Source organism: Schistocerca piceifrons, chromosome 2 (genome assembly GCF_021461385.2).
Source record: "Schistocerca piceifrons isolate TAMUIC-IGC-003096 chromosome 2, iqSchPice1.1, whole genome shotgun sequence".
NCBI classification, from domain to species: Eukaryota; Metazoa; Arthropoda; class Insecta; order Orthoptera; family Acrididae; genus Schistocerca; species Schistocerca piceifrons.
The window spans coordinates 989,702,614-989,725,289 of record NC_060139.1 but is presented as its reverse complement, the minus strand read 5'-3'; the positions used below and the strand labels follow the sequence as shown (position 1 = coordinate 989,725,289).

The 22,676-nt window shown below is 38.7% G+C and overlaps 2 protein-coding genes across 2 annotated transcripts in view; both read right to left on the bottom strand.

Moving 5' to 3' along the window:
* The window catches only part of LOC124777551 (farnesol dehydrogenase-like), a 126,933-nt gene that overhangs the window by 84,539 nt on the left and 19,718 nt on the right, over positions 1-22,676 (bottom strand). The gene's annotated exons all lie outside the window — the stretch shown is intronic.
* On the bottom strand, positions 14,985-16,902 carry LOC124777550. The gene is made up of 4 exons (XM_047253006.1): positions 16,311-16,902; positions 16,067-16,214; positions 15,917-15,992; positions 14,985-15,753 (listed from the first exon to the last, which is right to left on the bottom strand). The coding sequence occupies exons 1-4, from the start codon at positions 16,607-16,609 to the stop codon at positions 15,050-15,052; spliced, it is 1,227 nt and encodes a 408-aa protein (XP_047108962.1). The 5' UTR covers positions 16,610-16,902; the 3' UTR covers positions 14,985-15,049.

Here is a 22,676-nt window from a genome sequence, read left to right as displayed (position 1 = left end):
AATGTCCTAATTTATTTAAGAGAAACTGTGATTCACACAGTCAAAGCCTTTTGACAGGTCACAGAAAATGCCAGCAGCCTATAACTTGTTATCTAATGACTAAACTACATTCCCATGGTGCATGTAAATAGCCTTCTCTAAATTGGAATCATTAATGCGACATGGGCAATATATTATTTGCAGTCAGATGCTTACAAAGCTGCTTGACCACAGCCCTTTTAAACATTTTTGAAAGCCAGCACTACTGAAATTGGTCAATAGTTTGATGATATCTCTGTATTGTCCTTCGTGTACATTGGCTTAACTTCAACGTATTTTAGCCAGTCAGAATTTTCCACAGATAAGAGATTCATTACACAAATAACTTAACCCATTAAGTACCAAATCTTTTTCTTCAATCAATTCATTTCTGTGTTGCCTGATTAACATAGAGATGAGGAAACTGAATATAAAATTTTAAAAAATGCACTAACCTTGAAATAAATGATTTATTTTAATCAGTTCCCAAATGGGGGCTACGCCGTTCATTTATTACATATTTATATGAGCTTCAAACAGGAGAGACTTAATTTCAGTTTTCTGTGTAGTTACTAGTTCATTTTTGTAATTTCTTGCATGTTTGAGTGCTTACTAGGCAAAGGCTTTTATTTTGACAACAGTGTAGCGTACATTACCACACTCGTTATCGGCCCTTGTATTGACCCTCATATCGTACAGGCTTTTGTTTGTTTCTGTTAGAACAGCTCAGTGTCAGTTAGACCATCAGTGGCAGAGCACTGCGAGTTCCTGCTGCTAATAAGGCAAGTACACTGTTCATTTCTTACATATTTCTATGGGCTTTAAACAGGAGTGACTTCAGTATTGGATAGGAACTGTGATTGCTGTGTACAGATGTAGGCTGAGTTGTTGACTCTTTGCTCATAGCTCCAGGCAGTGTTGGCTTCCCTCACCCAGCTTGAGGCTGCTGCCAAGGAGCATCACTATTGGGCATCAGACGTGTGGATGCAAGGGACATCGAGTACGTCCTGTGTGTCCCCCGATTGGTCCACTGCTGTGGCCACCCCGGGTATTGCCTGCACTGAGGTTGACTCCTCATCCATGGTCGAGTGGGACATCATTCCAAAGCCTCACAGGCAGCGAAAGTCTTTCTGAGGGGCTGATCATAGGGCCTCCCTGGTTCGTTTGACAAACAGCTTTCAGGTGGCCAGTGTGCACTCCGTGTGCATGCTGGGGGGAGTCATTCCAGATGTGGAAAGGGTGCTTCCGGATGCCATGAATAGTACAAGGTGCAGCCAACTACAGGTGGTGGCCCACGTTGGTACCAATGATGTGTTTCGCTTTGGATCGGAGGAGATTCTATCTGGTTTCGGGCGGCTAGCGGAAACGTTAAAGACTACATGTCTTGCTTGTGAGATTAAGGCGGAGCTCACCATCTGCAGCATCGTCGGCAGAATCAACTGTGGTCCTTTAATGCAGAGAAAGTGGAGGGTCTGATTCAGAGGCTCAGGCATTTCTGCGACTGTGTAGGCTGCAGGTTCCTTGGCTTGTGCCATTGGGTGGTGGGTTTCCAGGTTCTGCTTAATAAGTCTGGAGTCCACTACATACAGGAAGCGGCTACATGGGTAGTGGGGGCTGTGTAGGGGGGACTGGACGGTTCTTTAGGTTAGAGGGTCTCAGGAAACCAAAGAAAGGGCATCCTTCTAAAAGGGGGCAGGTAAAACACAGTAAGGTAGTTGTAGAAACGATCAGTATTGTAGTTGTAAATTGTCATAACTGTGTTGGGAAAGAACCAGAGCTCCCAGCCCTAATAGAAAGCACTGAAGCTCAGATACTTATAGGTATGGAGAGCTGGGTAAAGTTAGAAATAAGTTCAGCTGAAATTTTTTCATATGACCTAAGTGTTCAGAAAGGATAGATTAAATACATTTGGTGGTGGAGTATTTATTGCTGTCAAAAGTAGTTTACTTTGTAGTGAAATTGAAGTAGATAGTTCCTGCGAAATAGTATGGGTAGAGGTTATACTTAACAATCGGACTAAACTATTAATTGGATTTTTTTACTGACCCCCCACCCCGACTCAGAAGATATAGTTGCTGAACAGTTCAAAGAAAACCTGAGTCACATTTCAAATATGTACCCTACTGACACAATTATAGTCAGTGGTGACTTCAATCTAACCTCGATATGCTGCAAAAATTATACATTTAAAGCTGGTGGCAGGCATAAAACGTCATCCAAAATTGTACTGAATGCTTTCACAGAAAATTATTTTGAACAATTAATTCAGGAGCCCGCTCGAAGCATAAATGGTTGCGAAAGCGTACTTGGCCTCTTAGCAGCAAATAATCCTGCACTAATAGGGAGTATCATGAAGAATACAGGGATTTGCAACCACAAGGCAGTTGCTGCTAGGCTGAATACCATAACACTCACAATCATAAAAAAGAAACACAAAGTGCATCTATTTAAAAATACTCTTAACACCTTTTTAAGAGACAGTCTCCACTCCTTCTGATCTTATCACGTAAGCATAGAAAAGATGTGGAATGATTTCAAAGCAATAGCATCAACGGAATTTAGAGATATATACCACATAAATTAATAAGTGACTGTACTGATCCCTCATGGTATATGAAACGGGTCAGATCGCTGTTGCAGATTCAACGAAAAAAGCATGCCAAATTTAAAAGAACGCAATATCCCCACAATTGGCAAAGTTTTGCAGAAGGTCAAAATATAGTACGTTCTTCAATGTGAGATGCTTTTAATAATTACGACAATGAAAGTCTGTCTTGGAATCTGGCAGAAAACCCAGAGAGATTCTGGTCACATGTAACGGACACCCGGCAAGATGCAGTCAATACCTTCACTGCGTGATAACTATGGTGAAGTCACTGATGATAGTGCCACTAAAGAAGAGTTATTAAACATGGTTTTCCGAAACTCCTTTATCAAGGAATATGAAGCAAATTTTCCTGAATTGCAAACAAGAACAACTGTGAAGATGAGAAACATAGAAGTAGATATCCTCGGTGTAGCAGAGCAGCTTAATTTACTTAATATAGGCAAGGCCTCCGGTCAAGATTGCATGCCAGTCAGGTTCCTTTCAGAGTATGCTGATTCAATAGCTCCATACTTAGTAATTATATACAACCACTCGATCACAGAAAGTTCTGTACCTGAAGGCTGGAAAATTGCTCAAGTCACACCAATACCCAAAAGGGGAAATATGAGTAATCTGCTGAATTACAGGCCCATATCACTAATGTCAATTTGCATTAGGGTTTTGGCACATATACTGTGTCGAATATTGTGAATTATGATTTATTGACACATAATCAGCACAGATTCAGAAAACATCATTCTTGTGAAACACAACTAGTTCTTCATACTCATGAATTAATGAGTGCTATTGACAGGGGATGCCAAATTGGTTCATACTTTTAGATTTCCAGAAGGCTTTCGACACCACTCCTCACAAACGTTTTCAAACCAAACTGTGTGCCTATGGAATATCGCCTCAGTTGTGTGTCTGGATTTACGATTTCCTGTCAGAAAGGTCACAGTTCATAGTGACAGATGAAAAGTCATCAAGTAAAACAGAAGTAATATCCGGCGTTCCCCCAGGAAATGTTATACGCCCTCTGTTGTTCCGAGTCTACATTAATGACATAGGAGACAGTCTGAGAAGCCCCATTAGGTTCTTTGCAGATGATCAAAATGAATTGCAAAATGATTTAGATAGATACCTGCATGGTGTGAAAAGTGGCAATTGACCCTGAATAAAGAAAATAGTGAAGTTATTCACAAGAGTACTAAAAGAAATCCACTAACTTTCAATTATGTGATAAGTCACACAAATCTTAAGGCTGTAAATTCAACTAAATGCTTAGGGATTACAATTACAAATAACCTAAATTGGAATGATCACATAGATAATGTTGTGGGTAGAGCAAACCAAAGACTGCGATTCATTGGCAGAACACTTAGAATGTGCAACAGATCTACAAAAGGGACTGCTTACACCACACCTGTGTGCCCTATTCTGAAGTATTGCTGTGGGGTGCAGGATCCGCATCAGGTGAGAGTGACAGATGACATCAAAAAACTTCAAAGACGGGCAGCTCATTTTGTATTACCGTGAAATAGGGGAGAGTGCCACAGACATGATGCATAAACTGGAGTGGCAATCATTAAAACAAAGGTGTTTTTCGTTGTGACGGGATCTTCTCATGAAATTTCAATTACCAGTTTTCTCCTACGATTGCGAAAACATTCTGTTGGCATGCACCTAAGTAGGGAGAAATGATCATCAAAATAAAATAAGAGAAATCAGGGCTTGCACAGAAAAATTTAAGTGCTCATTTCTCCCACGCGCCGTTTGAGAGTGGATCAGTAGACAGACAGTTTGAAGATGGTTCTTTGAAGCCTCTGCCAGGCACTATATTGTGAGTAGCAGAGTAATCACATAGATGTAAATGTAGTGAATGGAGATCAAAGCACATGCCAATCTTTTTACATTTTCTTTTATTTTTTGTGCAAGACAACAAAACAATGAATATGAGGTCCCAAATTTCACAAAAAACACTGTTCCCTCATTTTTTCTTGCAAATTGCACATTTTCTTTGCTTCCCCAGTGGTGTGAGTGGTGTGCATTCAATCACATGTCCGTTTCCAGAAGTCCTGAGTTCAATTGGAAAGCGATGATTTTTGGTATGATGGATGTCCTGCCCTTTTTGGATCAGAATCAGCAGATGATTGAATAAGATATGGCCTTGCCACCATCCTCTGGAATTGAAGCAGTGAAATATTTTCATTCGAGAGGCAGTAGATGACATGCACATTGACCAACGTTACATTTAATGCATTGGTGAACAATGGGAAATACCATTTCTTACGTCGAATTCTCACACGATACTTCTGCACAGTCCAGTCCAGTTCATCCGCACCTCCCATATGACTGTCATATTCTAAAATCATTCTTGGCTGTGGAACTTTCACTTCTTTGTTCTCAGCTTTACTCCATCTCTTTACTTGGCTTACTGGATGCACTGTCTCATGGTCTGACAAGAGCTTTACACAATTGTTACCCTTCCATATTACTGCCATTATCTCCATATAGTTGTCAAATCTATAGTCATTCACTCCCCTTCATTTCTTCTTCGTGCTGTTCTAAGATTCTATTGGGCAGTTATTCATTCAGTTCATATGGGCAGTTCCCGTTGCTCTTATTCTCATTTCTGAGAACTATGTCATCAAACAGTAGCTCCTGAAAAAGTTATCAAAATATATTTTGTGAAATTCAGGAGTCTGCAGAAAAGAAATCTTATTCAACACAACTGATCTGCCAAGTCCCAGAACTGAAACATCACTTGGATCCTTCGATTTTCCTTCATAGACTGACATATGGTAACAGAAACCGCTAGAACAGCACATGGCCCACTGTTTGAACCCATATCTCACTATTTTCCTGCGAATGAACTGTTTTAGGTAATGGTGTCCATAATATCAGACAATTTGAGTATCAATGCTCAGGCTGTGAGAAAAAACTTGAAATTTCAGGAAATTATTATTCAGTAAATCCATCAATGGACAAATTTCAATAAGTGTACCCTTTCATCAGGTGGGATTCTGTTCAGACGTGTGTTATCATTAAAATGAAGGTGGTGCTTTATTTCTAGATATCTGTTGCGACTCATACTGTTGTACACACCTTATATCAAAGTTCTCATCTTCATTCCAGTACAGCTTCTCATGTGGAAGAGCATGATATACAATGAAGAGTAGTACACTAACGAAGTTTTTATGCATCTATTGGATAACTCATAGCTATTATTATTGTTCTGTGCAACATATCAGACACTTTCACTGACAATCAAGTTCAATACCTGTTCATAAAAAAATTCTTCAAAGCACCCAACGGCAGATTTTCCTTTTAGTGCTGCTACCAAATTGAATTTTCACTGTTCAATTTCTGCTGTATCAGGGTAGGTTTTAGAGTAAGTCAGAATTTATGTTGTCCAATTAGAAGTGATAATAGCTTTTGCTTTCTTCTTTTGTGGGCCTGCATGTTCCTAATTTTCCTTTTCTTGATTGGCATGAATTTCCAAGAAACATGGCACATCAGATGGAACCGTATTTTCAAATATATTTTCCTTGATGTCGTCACAGTCAGACATCTCAGCTACATGATCCGGAAGGCGCTTGACAGTGGTCTCATTTCATCACCATCAGTGCCAAAAGAATCCATGAAGTTGAGTCATTTACAATTTCTTCAATTTATCTCATAGAAAGTGCTTCATAGTGACTCATTATGCCAGAGGCAAATACAAGCAAAATAAAGTTTTGCGTGGAAACTGCAATGAGCCCCAAATGGGGATTGAAGGTCAGACAGGTGTGATGCAGAAATGAAATAGGTCAACAAATGATCGATAAATATCTTCTCAGACCATTACAGAACATGCCTTTACACAGATATTGGAAGTATTTACATAATAATATAATTTACACCGTTTTGAAAATGTGCAACTCTTGTAATGCTTAAAAATGTAGCTTCTTCACAAAAATAAGTGTACAACTCACTCATTTAACAATAACTGATGAAACTTCAATGTAAGTGCTTGACAAAGGTCTGGACAACAATGGGAAATCGTAGCACTTGCTGCCAGCATTACTAGAATTGCAAAATTTTTGTTACGAAGACAAATCCCCAAATGGGGATCATGGTGCTTAAAGAGTTAAGACAGAACACCCTTTGACTAACTTTGTTGACATGTTATCATAACCAATACAATACCTTGATTTTAAGGATTTTATGATGGGTGCTACTTCTTTGGGAGAAGTGTATGTGATTTCCATTCTACTGAAGTTATTTGTAGACACTGGTCTCAGATATCCCATTGCACTGTTTACTCACCTGATAACCCCAAGATGTCATTAACAGGAACAAAATACTTGTTTCAGAGGTTTTCAACACTACATGCACTTGTTACTAACTTTTCATTTATTTCTAGAGCTATCTGTTCCTCTCCCTTTCTGGCCCCGCCTGCCTCTGTCTTCACTACATCACACATAGGTTTTATTTTGTTGCCTGATGTAATTACATTTTTTTCATAATAAAGCTGCTTAGATTTCTGGATTACTTGCTTCAATATTTTGCAGTATTCTTTGTAATGGATTACAATGCCAACATCACAGCTGTTTCTAGATAGCAGACACAGTTTCCTTTTTGTCCAACACAATACCTTAGCCCTTTTGTAATCCACGGTTTATTTTTAGATATGTTTGATTTGTGTTATTTTTAGGGAAAAACAATTTTCAAATAAGGAAGTAACTTTACTAATGAACACTTTGTATTTTCCGTTAGAGTCAGAAGTATTGTAAACATCCATCCAGTTAGTGTATTTGAGCACTCTCTTAAAATTCTCAATTTTTGTACTGATTTCTTACCCTCCTGTACTCGGATTTAGTAGATTTTATATCCTATGAAGTTCCAACATTTAACATAAGATGCTGTACATCATGTCAGATAGCCCATTTATTACTGGTTTTGTGACATGTGTCTTTTCCCTACATATGTCTACAAAGGCATATCAATAGCTGTCTCAGAGCATCTACAAACCCAAAGTCCACAGTAAAAATTAAACTGAATGACAGTGTTACTGACTGCAAAATTGTTCACTGACAGAACTTTCAATACATCCATATTAAAACCACCAGCAACTACTATTTCCTTGTTTTTTACTGACAAGGGGAGGCCGCCAATTGTGAAATTCAGATTCGATTCATACTGTGCATAATAAAAGCTCATGGCCAGAGGTGTAATGTGGCAAAGCACCAAGATGCACTTCTCAGCCGTTGTCGAGAAAATTGACAGTTAAAAGAAACCGTTGAAGTGAAATACTCTCTACGATTTATAATTTCCGATCTGGGAGTGGGGCTGAAGGTGAAGCCTTTGGATAGGACAGAGGTTTCGGATTGGGAGAGAGGTTTGGAGGAAAGGTTAACTACTGAATTGGGGTGTTGTTCCAGATTGTGTTGATTGGAATTTTGAGGTTTTGGAGGGAGTGGAGCTGGAAGTGGGAGATTAAGTAGATGGGAGAGACTGGGTTTGTGTGCAATGAGAGGAGGTTGAGGTTTGCTGGAAAGGTTGTGAAGGGTGAGTGAGTTGCCTTTCCGGAGGTGGGAAACCAGGAGATTGGATAGTTTTTTGAGGTGGAGGGTGGCATGCTGTTCTAATTTACGGTTGGCCTGTAGGAGGATGCTCTGAACAGCCGGTGTGGATGTGGGAGAGGAAAGATTAAGGACTTTTTTTAAGGATAGGAGTTGACGGGTGTGTTCATTGGCTGAGTTGATGTGTAGGTGAAGGATTAGGTGGGTGAGGGCAATGGATTGTTCAGTTTGGAACTGGTATAGGGACTGATGGAAAGAAGGGTTGCAGCCAGAGACAGGAACTTTAAGTGTGAGGCCTTTGGGGGTAATGCCAAATGTCAGACAAGCCTGAGAAAATAGAATATGGGAGCGTAATCTGGCTAGGGCGAAGGCATGTTTGCGGAGGGAATGTAAATAAAACTTAATGGGGTCGTTGTGGGGGTGCTGTGAGGGTGACATAGTATTAGAAGGTGGAAAGTGTAACGTGAGGCTGAAATGAAAATGAAAATAAAAATATGTGGGGAGAGATAAAGGTGAACTGGAAAATAACTGGAGAACTGGTGTGAAGAAAGACGAAAAGGTGTTGGTTACAGCTGGGCTATGTTGGACTTGGGTTGGTAGACAACGATGTGCACAAAGGTTAGGTGGTTGTGTTGCCGCCAAAACGCGTTAAAGGACGGAGAAATTCGAGAAAATTTCGAGAAAACTGCGGGTAATATATTAAAAGGAGTGGTTTTATGGTGGCAGATTATGAAAATGAGGCTAACAATTGTCTGACGAAGAAATAATGACGTTAAAACCTGTGGGAAGCGGCTACAAATTATCAGTGATGTGGGAAAAACGGAAATGGAAATAAAGCAAAAGTTATTAGAACTAGCCGAAATGCTTGTTTAAAAGGTGAAAGGAACTGTTTGTGAACTAGAAATGGTGGATTTTATAGCGGCGGTAGTGTTGAAAGTGGCAAAAAAAATTTTTTTGGTTATGGTTTGGAAGTGGGTTACGTATTATTGAGTATATATAGGCGGGATGAACTTGTATAGCAGACTACGGTAAAAAGGAGAAGGTGAATACAAAGTGATACTACTGGCAAAAACAGAAAGAGAAAATAAGACGACAGAAAAGATTTCGAAATGCAACAGTGACAATAACAAACGTAATTGTTGGGTTCAAATTAATGATATCAATATAATAGAGGGAAACATTCCACGTGGGAAAAATATATCTAAAAACAAAGATGATGTGACTTATCGAACGAAAGCGCTGGCAGGTCGATAGACACACAAACAAACACAAACATACACACAAAATTCTAGCTTTCGCAACAAACGGTTGCTTCGTCAGGAAAGAGGGAAGGAGAGGGAAAGACGAAAGGAAGTGAGTTTTCAGGGAGAGGGTAAGGAGTCATTCCAATCCCGGGAGTGGAAAGACTTACCTTAGGGGGAAAAAAGGACGGGTATACACTTGCACACACACACACATATCCATCCACACATATACAGACACAAGCAGACATATTTAAAGACAAAGAGTTTGGGCAGAGATGTCAGTCGAGGCGGAAGTGCAGATGCAAAGATGATGTTGAATGACAGGTGAGGTATGAGTGGCGGCAACTTGAAATTAGCGGAGATTGAGGCCTGGTGGGTAACGGGAAGAGAGGATATATTGAAGAGCAAGTTCCCATCTCCGGAGTTCGGATAGGTTGGTGTTGGTGGGAAGTATCCAGATAAACCGGACGGTGTAACACTGTGCCAAGATGTGCTGGCCGTGCACCAAGGCATGTTTAGCCACAGGGTGATCCTCATTACCAACAAACACTGTCTGCCTGTGTCCATTCATGCGAATGGACAGTTTGTTGCTCTTCAATATATCCTCTCTTCCCGTTATCCACCAGGCCTCAATCTCCGCTAATTTCAAGTTGCCGCCACTCATACCTCACCTGTCATTCAACAACATCTTTGCCTCTGCACTTCTGCCTCGACTGACATCTCTGGCCAAACTCTTTGTCTTTAAATATGTCTGCTTGTGTCTGTATATGTGTGGATGGATATGTGTGTGTGTGTGTGTGTGTGTGTGTGTGTGAGTGTATACCCGTCCTTTTTTTCCCCCCTAAGGTAAGTCTTTCCGCTCCCGGGATTGGAATGACTCCTTACCCTCTCCCTTAAAACCCACATCCTTTCGTCTTTCCCTCTCCTTCCCTCTTTCCTGATGAGGCAACAGTTTGTTGCGAAAGCTTGAATTTTGTGTGTATGTTTGTGTGTCTGTCGACCTGCCAGCACTTTCATTTGGTAAGTCACATCATCTTTATATATATATATATATATATATATATATATATATATATATATATATATATATATATATATATATATATATATATATATATATATATAAAAAAACTGTAACTGTTAAGTATGTAACCATACTTACAGATTAATTTGACATATGAATGTAAAATGACTCATTCCACATCATTACAATTTATGGTGCAAAATGATCCATGCAGGCCGGCCGCTGGTGGCCGAGCGGTTCTGGCGCTACAGTCTGGAACCGTGCAACCGCTAAGGTTGCAGATTCGAATCCTGCCTCGGGCATGGATGTGTGTGTTGTCCTTAGGTTAGTTAGATTTAAGTAGTTCTAAGTTCTAGGGGACTTATGACCTCAGCAGTTGAGTCCCATAGTGCTCAGAGCCATTTGAACCATTTTTTGATCCATGCAACATGAAACTTACTAACAAAAAATTGTAAATATAGGGCATGGCCTGACTATAACAACCAGGTACAAAAGGATTGTGGCTGCAGAACTTATTCAGAGATGAAGAGACTTGCACATGACTGTCTAACATGGAGAGCGGTATCAAACCAGTCTTCAGACTAAGGGCGACGACGATGGTAATAACGACCAACAGTAATAACAACAGCAGCACCAACAAGATTTGGTTTCATAATCTGATATAGCAACTTCTAATAAGTTGTACACACTTTTGGACGTTTTACAGTGTTTCTTAAAATGTTGTATTGTTTATAGTAATGAAGTATTTAGAGACCCCTTCTTGTTCTGACTATATTGTAGATTTATGTTTTTCATTGTGAAAATACTCTGGAAACTATAGTGATAGAGTGTTTCTTTGAACACTTCCCAATTCTAAACTTAATTCTTGGTTTGAGAACAGTGTTTTAAAAAGGCTACAAACTTATTAAGAAGTAATTTGATTTTATAGCTTGCATTAGGTTCACTGTACACTTCACCTCAGCCAGCGTCTTTAAAACTTTCTCATTGTTCTGTCATCAATAACCCTCACTATTTTCTTAAGAGTGTTTCAAAACTACGTATGATGCTAAGTTCTGTGATGTGACTGCCTGTATACATCATGACATGGTGTATTGCAGGACATGCATACGATTAATGCGTGCTTGTCACAGGAATGCTTTAGGTATCAGTATATCACAAACCTCATCTACTTGAGTAGGGAAATTAATGAGTTACAACAAACTGTAATGATTAGTTGCATCTCTATTTGACTTGACTGTCAAATTTCTTTAAAAAATTTTCATTAAAAACCACAACAAAGCAATAAAAAAAACTTATACAAACACTTATACAGCCAATTATTCATTAGAGCAATGTTACCCTGCATGGCCTTTCTCAGGAAAGCTCAAAGTGCCTGGAATTGGTTATGAATGTCTGTGTTCATTATATGACAATATTATTAGATGGATACATTGCTACTCACCATACAGCAAGGATTTTATGTCGCAACACACACACACACACACACACACACACACACACACACACACACACACACACGAGCACACTCATAGGCTGCTGAGGCCAGTCTGAAGAAAGAACATTGTCTACAGGGAAGAGACCTGGAGACAATGGAAGGGTTCAGATTGATTATATAATGGCAAGACAGATTTTTGAATCAGATTTTAAACCTTTAGACATTTCCAGGGACTCTGATCACAATTTATTGGCTACGAACTGTAGATTAAAACTGAAGAAATAGCAAAAAGGTAGGAAATGAAGGAGATGGGACCTGGACGAAGTTAAAGAATGAGAGGTTGTTGAGAGTTTCAGAGGGAGTATTAGCCAAAGGTAGACTAGAACAGGTGAAATGAATATAGTAGAGGAAGAATAGGTAGCTTTGAGAGATGAAAAAGTGAAGGTGGCAGAGAATCAAGTAGGTAAAAAGACATGGCCTAGTAGAAATCCCTGGATAACACAAGAGAGACTGAATTTGACTGATGAAAGAAGAAACTATAAAAATGCAATTAATGAAGTAGGTGAAAGGGAATACAAACTTCTAAAAAACGAGATTGACAGGAAGTGCAAAATGGCTAAGCAGGAATGGCTAGAGGACAATTGTAAGAGTTTAGAATCATATATCAATAGTGGAAAGATAGATACCGTCAGCACGAAAATTAAAGAGCTCTTTGAAGAAAAGGAAAACCAGTCCTAAGCAAAGAAGGGAAAGCTGAAAGGTGGAAGGAATATATAGAGGGTCTACACTAGGGAGATGTGCTCTAGGGCAATATTATATATATGGAAGAAGAAGTAGGTGAAAGTGAGATGGGAGATATGATACTGCGAGAAGAACTGATACAGCACTGAAAGACGCAAGTGAAAACAAGGACCTAGGAGTAGACGAGATTCTATTACAACTATTGATAGCCTTGGGAGAGCCAGCCATGACAAAACTTATTACTCCAATACCAAAGAAAGCAGGTTCTGGCAGGTGTAAATATTAACGAACTATTCAGTTTAATAAGTCATGGCTGCAAAATACTACTAAGAAATTCTTCACAGAAGAATCGAAAAGCCGGTAGAAGCCGACTTGGGGACGATCAATTCGGCTTCCAGAGAAATATTGGAACATGCAATGCAATACAGACCTCACGACTTATCTTGGAAGATAGGTTAAAGAAAGGCAAACCTATGATTATAGCACTTGTAGACTTAGAGAATTATTCTGATGATGTTGACTGGAATACTGTTTTGAAATTCTGAGGTTATGAAGGGTAAAATGCAGGGAGAAACTCGTGAGGTAAGCAGAGAGCAGTTACAAGAGCCGAGGGACATGAAAAGGAAGCAGTGGTTAAGAAGGGAGTGAGACAGGGTTTTATCCTATCCCCGATGTTATTCAATTTGTACATCGAGCAAGCAGTAAAGGAAACAAAAGAAAAAATTGGAGTAGGAATTACAGTCCAGTGAGTAGAAATAAAAACTTTGAAGTTCGCCGACGACATTGTAATTCTGTCAGAGACAGCAAAAGGTCTTGCTAGATCAGTTGAATGGAATGGACAGTGTCTTGAAAGCAGGATATAAGATGAACATCAACAAAAACAAAACGAGAACAATGGAATGTAGTGTTGTAATATCAGGTGATGGTGAGGGAATTACATAAGGAAATGAGACACAATAGGCAAGTTTCGCTATTTGAGCAGAAAAATAACTGACGAATTCGTGAGAATATAAAATGTAAAATAGCAATGGCAAGAAAAGAGTTTCTGAAGAAGAGAAATTTGTTAACATTGCGAATAAATTTAAGTGTCAGGAAGTCTTTTCTGAAAGTGTTTGTATGGAGTGCAGCCATGTATGGAAGGGAAACATAGATGGTAGGCTACACAGTTTACACAAAGAGACAATAGAAGCTTTTGAAATGTGGTGCTACAAAAAAATGCTGAAGATTAGACGGGTAGATCACACAACTAATGAGAAAAAAAATATTGTGGCACAGCCTAAATAGGAGAAAAGATCAGTTAAAAGGACACATTCTGAGACATCATAGGATCAACAATTTAGTACTGGAGAAAAGTGTGGGAAGTAAAAGTCATAGAGGGAGACCAAGAGATGAATATAGTAACAAGATTCAAAAGGATGTAGGCTGCAGTAGCTACTCAGTGATGGAGAGTCTTGCACATAAGACAGTAGTACGGAGAGCTGCATCAAACCAATCTTTGGACTGAAGACCACCACAACAACATGCATAGCTATCCTGACTGTGTGTCACAGATTTCCACGCCCTCTATCTTCTCTAATATCTTACCAATGTACACTGTCCCTCATCTCTCTCCTTGATCTTAAAGCTTTTGTCTGAACAACACGGCAGAAGCACCCATTGCCATCAGAACAAAATCCATTCTGCCCACCCCATCATTCAACCACTTTCTCAAAATCCTCCTCAGTAGCAACAAATCAACTCTGAACAACCTCCTGAATTATATTAGAGAACTGAATGACATCCCTAGCTTTAGAACACTAAAGGAAAATAATGATTACCATTGCATCTGAACACACTTGTTACCCTTGTACACTTCTCTTTCCAACCAGATCATCCTCTTTTCACAGTATTCTTAGCAGGTCTTAGAACTTGCTGTATCAGAAAATATCTATTTTGTATACCTATAAATACTTCATATATGTTATTATCACTATTAGTGGCAGCAGCAGCAGCAACAACAACAACAGTTGTAGTTGTAGTAGTAGTAGTACAAGTGCAGCTAGTATTAACTTTATTAGTTCATAGCCAGTCTTATTTATTCACATTGTCACAACAGACACTCAAATCACTGTAGTACTATTTGTCTTACAACAGTTGTTATTTCTTAGGTAACTATGATGTAAAAAAAAAAAAAAAAGTACTTTATGTCTGAAATGCTGGTCAGACATAAGAGAGGGCTGAATAGCCCTAATCACAGCAGGCTAAATAAATAAACAAACAAATAAATAAATAAGCACTTTTATCTGCTGACTGCTGCCACCAACACATCATACATACACAAGGAGACACCATAAAAATATATTATCACATGGTATTTCCAGCTGCAGAATACTCAAAATAGAAATTTAATAATATTCCTATGAAATATATGACAGTAAATTTATTTACAAAATTCTACTGCTGTGGTACATATTCACTGGTGCTGAAATATTCACAAAACTTGTCACGGACATCTATTGCAGCCGATGATATGTGGTTTTCCTGTTGTTGATGGATGCTTTGCAAAATGCAATCCTCACTGCAAGAAGTACCCTCTACTTGGTCTTGGCCAGTGTTCACAGAGTTCATGCTTGACAGATAGGTGCTGTCTGCTTCATCTATCAAGAAATTATGTAAAAGACACACTGTTTTGATAAGAACTTCAGTTTTCTCTATAGGTAGCTTTATTGTACGTAACACAACTCTAAAACGGCGTGCCAAAATACTGAAAGCATTATCAACTACATGTCTTGCCCTTGATAATCTGCTGTTGAAAGTTTTGGACTTTTCACCTTCACAGTGCTTGTAAGGTTTCACAATATATGGCTGTAGGCTAAAAGCATCACCTGCTACCATTACATAAGGTACTGAAATGCTGCTGCAATTAAGAACTCTTTCCTGCGGAACTTTGAGTGAATTCTCTTGAAGTGCAGTACCAATTTTGCTATTGACATACACATCCACATCATTGCCTTTGTTGCTACAAACAATATCCACAAGTATGAAACGATATCGTGCATCCACAACAGCAAGCAAAACTATGCTATTAAATTTCTTATTGTCAAAAGAGTCACTAAATTGTGTAGGAGAGAATGCAATGTGTTTCCCATCCAGAGCACCTGAAAATAAAGTAAGGGGAAGTACAGATAATACAGTTCAATGTAGTTGTGTTATTGAAATACTAATAGAAATGTACCCATAACGGTTTCCATATGCTGAAATATATTTTTTTAGAAATTAGAATTAAAAAGCTCATTGACTTTGCATCTACATGTAGCTCACCTATACAATGTGGAAACTGCCATAAATCATCGAACTCTCTTGCAATTATTTCCCATTCTTTCTCTGTAGCTGGAGCCTGCAACATAATAGGAATTAAAATGTAACCCCTGCACATTGAACCTGTCGACCCCTCAAAAATAAAGCACATACCTTTAAATACTTGTCTTTCAATGTACTGCAAATTGCGGAACACACTTCCATAACCATTTTCGAAATACATGGAACAGAAATTCTGTGAGCAACTGACAGGCTCTGATAGGTCTCTCCTGTTGTTAAATACTGCAATGTTACTGCCAGCCTGTAGCACAATAGGAAGAAAGATATACAGCACCGCCAGACAAAACAACTTACATACTAATGAAAGACACACTGAGAAGAAACGAATTTGTCTTACCTTTGGGTCGGCGAAATTGAGTCCCTCATGACGGTGTTTGCCTTACGAATATGCACGCCAATAAATGACAGTAGCTTGTCAAAACATGCACAATCCATCCGCACAAATCTGGAAAATTCAAGCGGATCTTCTGGTCTCTCCTCATTCATTAACGTATTATAAATTCCTCTTCCTTCTTCATCTCTTGTTTGCAGCCAGGGCTGCACCCAGCAACGCTTAGTTTTCTTTCGACGTTCTTTTCTCCTTTTAGCTAAAATAATCAGGGCTAACGCCGCTGCCGCCAATACTTCTTCTGACATATTATTTTGTTATATAAATACATATAATTGCTAATAAACTTTGAGAAAATGTATAGTTAACACCCACGAGCATACTTGACTGTAACACGATATATCACGAACACATCACTGTTTTGTTTTTAACTTAAAATAATATATAAAACACGCAACGAACGGCAGCACTTCATACGAAGCTCAGCTAGCTCTACGCAACATAACAGCGCAAAGCACCCGAGCAGTCGATGTGAAAACACTAAGACAGTAAAACCTTCGTAAACACTAAACAATTAGCTGACACTTGTGGTTTGTTTTCGAACGCGACGACCGCCAGGGTACCCAACTTCGCAGATTGAAAAGAGAATAACATGCGACAAGTTAAAAGAAATCGCTAGTAAAACACATATTCCTTTTTAAATTTCGGAACAGTTCACAAAATTTGTGTTTTACTCGAAGTGGTGACCTCAATATGCTTTGCATACGCACTAAAATAAAATAATAAAATTCCATTTAAAAACATTTCATTATTCTTATTCTGTTTTCACATTAGCATGACAGTAAATTTGACGAAAGTGGGAAGAATTGCAATTCAATTACAGTGGTCACGTAACACATTGTAATAACACATAATACGTTTTTAAATCGCTACATACATAAAGCTAATTCTTATTACAATTTTCCAGTTTCACTACTGACATCATTCTCCAAAATTTTTGAGAAGATGACGTATTCTAGAACAGTTTGTCACCTTAGCAACAATAGCACCCTTAGCAAAACGCAGTTCGGGTTTCAGAAAGACTGCTCTTCTGAGAATGCCATTTACACGTACGCTCACCAGATTTTACAAGGGACGGTTGGTATTTTCTGTGGCCTCTGTAAGACATTCTTCTAGATAAACTGACGTTTTATGGAACTGTTAGTAAAGCCAACCAATTGATGATATCATATCTAACCAAAATGATGCAGAAAACTGTACCTAGTAAAACAAGCAATACAGCCCAGGAAAAAAATTGCGACTGGAGAGAAATCATACATGGCGTTCCCCTAGGTGCACTACTGTTACTGTAAACGATCTTCTGTGAGATACACAACAAGCAGAATTAGTTCTTTTTGCAGATGACACTAGTACTGTAATCAATCGAAGTGTACATACAGAAAGAGAAGAAATGGTAAATATTTTTAAATGCATCATTTTCTGGTTTTCTGTGGATGGTTACACCCAGTTCAAAATTCTTAGGTATCTATATTGCTGAGAATTTAAACTGGAAGAAGCACATTTTTGGACTCCTAAAACAACTTACTTAGTCCACATTTGCACCTCAGAAGTATTGCATACATTGAGGAGAGACTAACCACAAAGTTGACATATTTTCATTCAATAATGTCACATTACTATTCAGATTCAGATAGTGAAGGGAGGCGAAAATTTAATAGTCATGGGTGACTGGAATTCGACAGTAAGAAAAGGAAGAGAAGGAAACGTAGTAGGTGAATATGGACTGGGGGTAAGAACTGAAAGAGGAAGCCGTCTGGTAGAATTTTGCACGGAGCATAACTTAATCATAGCTAACACTTAGTTCAAGGACCATGAAAGAAGGTTGTATACATGGAAGAACCCTGGAGATACTAAAAGGTTTCAGATAGATTATATAATGGTAAGACAGAGATTTAGGACCAGATTTTAAATTGTAAGACTTTTCCAGGGGCAGATGAGGACTCTGACCACAATCTATTGGTTAGGAACTGTAGGTTAAAACTGAAGAAATTGCAAAAAGGTGGGAATTTAAGGAGATGGCACCTGGATAAACTGAAAGAACCAGAGGTTGTACAGAGTTTCAGGGAGAGCATAAGGGAACAATTGACAGGAATGGGGGAAAGAAATACAGTAGAAGAAGAATGGGTAGCTTTGAGGAATGAAATAGTGAAGGCAGCAGAGGATCAAGTAAGTAAAAAGAGGAGGGCTAGTAGAAATCCTTGGGTTACAGAAGAGATACTGAATTTAATTGATGAAAGGCAAAAATACAAAAATGCAGTAAGTGAAGCAGGTAAAAAGGAATACAAACGTCAAAAATGAGATCGACAGGAAGTGCAAAATGGCTAAGCAGGGATGGCTAGAGGACAAATGTAAGGATGTAGAGGCTTATCTCACGAGGGGTATGATAGATACTGCCTACAGGAAAAGTAAAGTGACCTTTGGAGAAAAGAGAACCATTTGCATGAATATCAAGAGCTCAGATGGAAACCCAGTTCTAAGCAAAGAAGGGAAAGCAGAAAGGTGAAAGGAGTATATAGAGGGTCTATACAGGGGTGATTTTCTTGAGGAAAATATTATGGAAATGGAAGATGAAATAGGAGATATGATACTGCTTGAAGAGTTTGACAGAGCACTGAAAGACCTAAGTCGAAACAAGGCCCCAGGAGTAGAAAACATTTTATTAGAACTACTGACAGCTTTGGGAGAGCCAGGCCTAACAAAACTCTACCATCTGGTGAGCAAGATGTATGAGACAGGCGAAATTCCCTCAGACTTCAAGAAGAATATAGTAATTCCAATCCCAAAGAAAGCAGGTGTTGACAGATGTGAAAATTACTGAACTATCAGTTTAATAAGTCACAGCTGCAAAACACTAACACGAATTCTTTACAGACGAATGGAAAAACTGGTAGAAGATGACCTCGGCGAAGATCAGTTTGGATTCCGTAGAAATATTGGAACACGTGAGGCAATACTGACCCTGCGACTTATCTTAGAAGAAAGATTAAGGAAAGGCAAACCTACGTTTCTAGCATTTGTAGACTTAGAGAAAGCTTTTGACAATGTTGACTGGAATGCTCTCTTTCAAATTCAGAAGGTGGCAAGGGTAAAATACAGGGAGTGAAAGTATATTTACAATTTGTACGGAAAGCAGATGGCAGTTATAAGAGTCGAGGGGTATGAAAGGGAAGCAGTGGTTGGGAAGGGAGTGAGACAGGGTTTTAGTATCTCCCAGATGCTATTCAATCTATATATTGAGCAAGCAGTAAAGGAAACAAAAGAAAAGTTCAGAGTAGGTATTAAAATCCATGGAGAAGAAATAAAAACTTTGAGGTTTGCCAATGACATTGTAATTCTGTCAGAGACAGCAAAGGACTTGGAAGAGCAGTTGAACGGAATGGATAGTGTCTTGAAAGGAGGATATAAGATGAACATCAACAAAAGCAAAACAAGGATAATGGAACGTAGTCGAATTAAGTCGGGTGATGCTGAGGGAATTAGATTAGGAAATGAGACACTTAAAGTAGTAAAGGAGTTTTGCTATTTGGGGAGCAAAATAACTGATGATGGTCGAAATAGAGAGGATATAAAATGTAGACTGGCAATGGCCACGAAAGCGTTTCTGAAGAAGAGAAATTTGTTAACATCGAGTGTTGATTTAAATCTCAGGAAGTCGTTTCTGAAAGTATTTGTATGGAGTGTAGCCATGTATGGAAGTGAAACATGGATGATAAATAGTTTAGACAAGAAGAGAATATAAGATTTCGAAATGAGGTGCTACAGAAGAATGCTGAAGATTAGATGGGTGGATCACATAACTAATGAGGAGGTATTGAATAAAATTGGGGAGAAGAGGAGTTTTTGGCACAACTTGACTAGAAGAAGGGATCGGTTGGTAGGACATGTTCTGAGGCATCAAGGGATCCAATTTGGTACTGGAGGGCAGCATGGAGGGTAAAAATCGTAGAGGGAGACCAAGAGATGAATACACTAAGCAGATTCTGAAGGATGTAGGCTGCAGTAGGTACTGGGAGATGAAGAAGCTCGCACAGGATAGAGCAGCATGGAGAGCTGTATCAAACCAGTCTCAGGCCTGAAAACCACAACAACAACAACAACAATGTCACATGGAATAATGTTCTGGGGTAACTCATCTTAACAAAGACACTCTTCATTACTCATAAATGTGCTGTAACAATAATATGTGGTGCTCATCCACAATCATCTTGTATACATCTGTTTAAGGAAGTGGGCATTCTCATTACTGCTTCACAGTATATTTTTTCCCTCATGAATAATCCACTACAGTTCAAAAGGAACAAGAATTACATAATTAGAATACCAAAAGGAAAAATGACAGTCACTACTCCGTATTAAGGGTGTCTTTATCACAAAAAGGGTTCACAATGCTGCAACAAAAAATTTTGATCCCTTACCCACTGATACAAAATGTCTTACAGATAGCAGTGAAATTTTACAACAAAATAGGAAAGTTTCTTGTTGACGCCCCATTCTATTTCATAGAAGAATTTTTATTACTATAAAGTGTAAAAGGTGGTAGGTAGGAATCACTAACTCACATCTGAATATATTATTTCGATTTGTAAAAAAAAAGAAAGAAAGAAAAAAAGGAATTTAGAAATGTTCAGAGTGTAATGGTAAGTACAAATTAATTTGCAATGTGAACATGAAATGACTCATTCCATATCTTACAATCCATCATGAAAAATGAGCCATGAAACATGTAACTAACTAATTTTTCTTTATTGATTTTGTTATCTGTGCTAATATTATAAATGTGAAAGTAGACTAATCATATGAAGTCACAGGATGGTCCTGTAAAGAGGCTGTAGCACTTACAGAATAAGCATTAATTTTTTTCCGGATTTTTCTTGTAGCTCCTTATTCACATAATGAAGAAACATGAAATCTACATTCCCTGCTTCAGTTTTTCCAATTTTGTCATGAAGACACTTTTCTATTTCTTCTGGCAAGTCTCTAGCGACAGCTGCTTAGTATACCTGCAGAACGAAGGATAGATGCATCCCTTTTCCTTCCAAACACCTGACTGTGGCTGGGTGTTTACTAAAACAGGTCTTCATAAATACTAATTTACTCAGGAGACTCTTCTCGTTGGAAGCAATAACTGCAGCAGGGATACTTACTGTTCCATTTTACTCCATTGCATGTGAGGTACCTTTTCCAGATCTTCTAAATGTTCACTGTAATGTAGAGCTGCTTCAACACACGTTCCCCATGGAAACAAATAAGCTTCACTGCTCTTCTCCGTTGGTGTTGTAATATTTTCTCTTCTCCCGCTCACATTACAAGTAACAGGACACTAATTACAAGTTTAAGAGTTCACTGAGAATCGTACTTTTTAATTCTTGGAAATGTTTTCGCTGCAGCAGATGGCTTCGTTTGTAACAGAACACCAACTGAATGGAGTTGCATGACGTGATGACTGTGCTGAAGTTAAAAGATATGTCGCATTACTATGGAATGCTAGTTAGATTATGTTCAGCAGTTGAGCAGCATATATTTTGTGTTACATCAGGAGCTACTCGTTGGTGGTAGCTATGTTCTCCTCATTTTAGGCGCCCTTTTGTGGGTTTAGAAGCATGGTAGACCACAGACCTTCTACACAAGCAGGGCAATGAAAGAGAAATTTGCTCGAGTCTTTCTCTTCTTCTTAAAGTATCGAGGTGAAATATTTGTATTTCAAAAATCATTGCTAAAAATGTAAAATATATGCAAAAGTATGGAGAAATTAGTTAAATATGCATTAACCCTTAGATGTGCATGTGGATTCACATGGTAAAGTCATGGTATAATCGATATACTACGCAATATAGTACAAGAATGCTCTTTATTTACAGAAGATGGTAGATGAAAAAAACTTGTGCGTCTATTCTACATGAAAGTATAGAATTCACTAAAGCTTCACAGGCAGCACACCAGAGATTTTCCACTGTCTGGTTGGATCGGTAGTCAGCAGTGTTATGCGATGTGGAGTCTCCACACAGCCTCCCCCTTGAGCAGAGCACTGGGGGAATGTGGTGAGCCTTTCGTTGCATGGCATGAAGACTGTAGTCTTGAAGGTCTCCTGGAAGATGCCAAGTGTGGCCATAGAGTGTTATGAATAATTTGACAGGATCCTTTTTAATCTCAACGATGCCATTTGAGTTAAAAACGGATTCTTTTCCTTAATGTTATCGTAATCATAAACAACACAGTGATATTACCATTGTCTGTATAGCCTTCTCCGTTTCAAGCGTTTTTATTAAGGTTATTTAGTGTTTGAAAGTCTTTACTGGGTGAAGTATTAGAGTTACC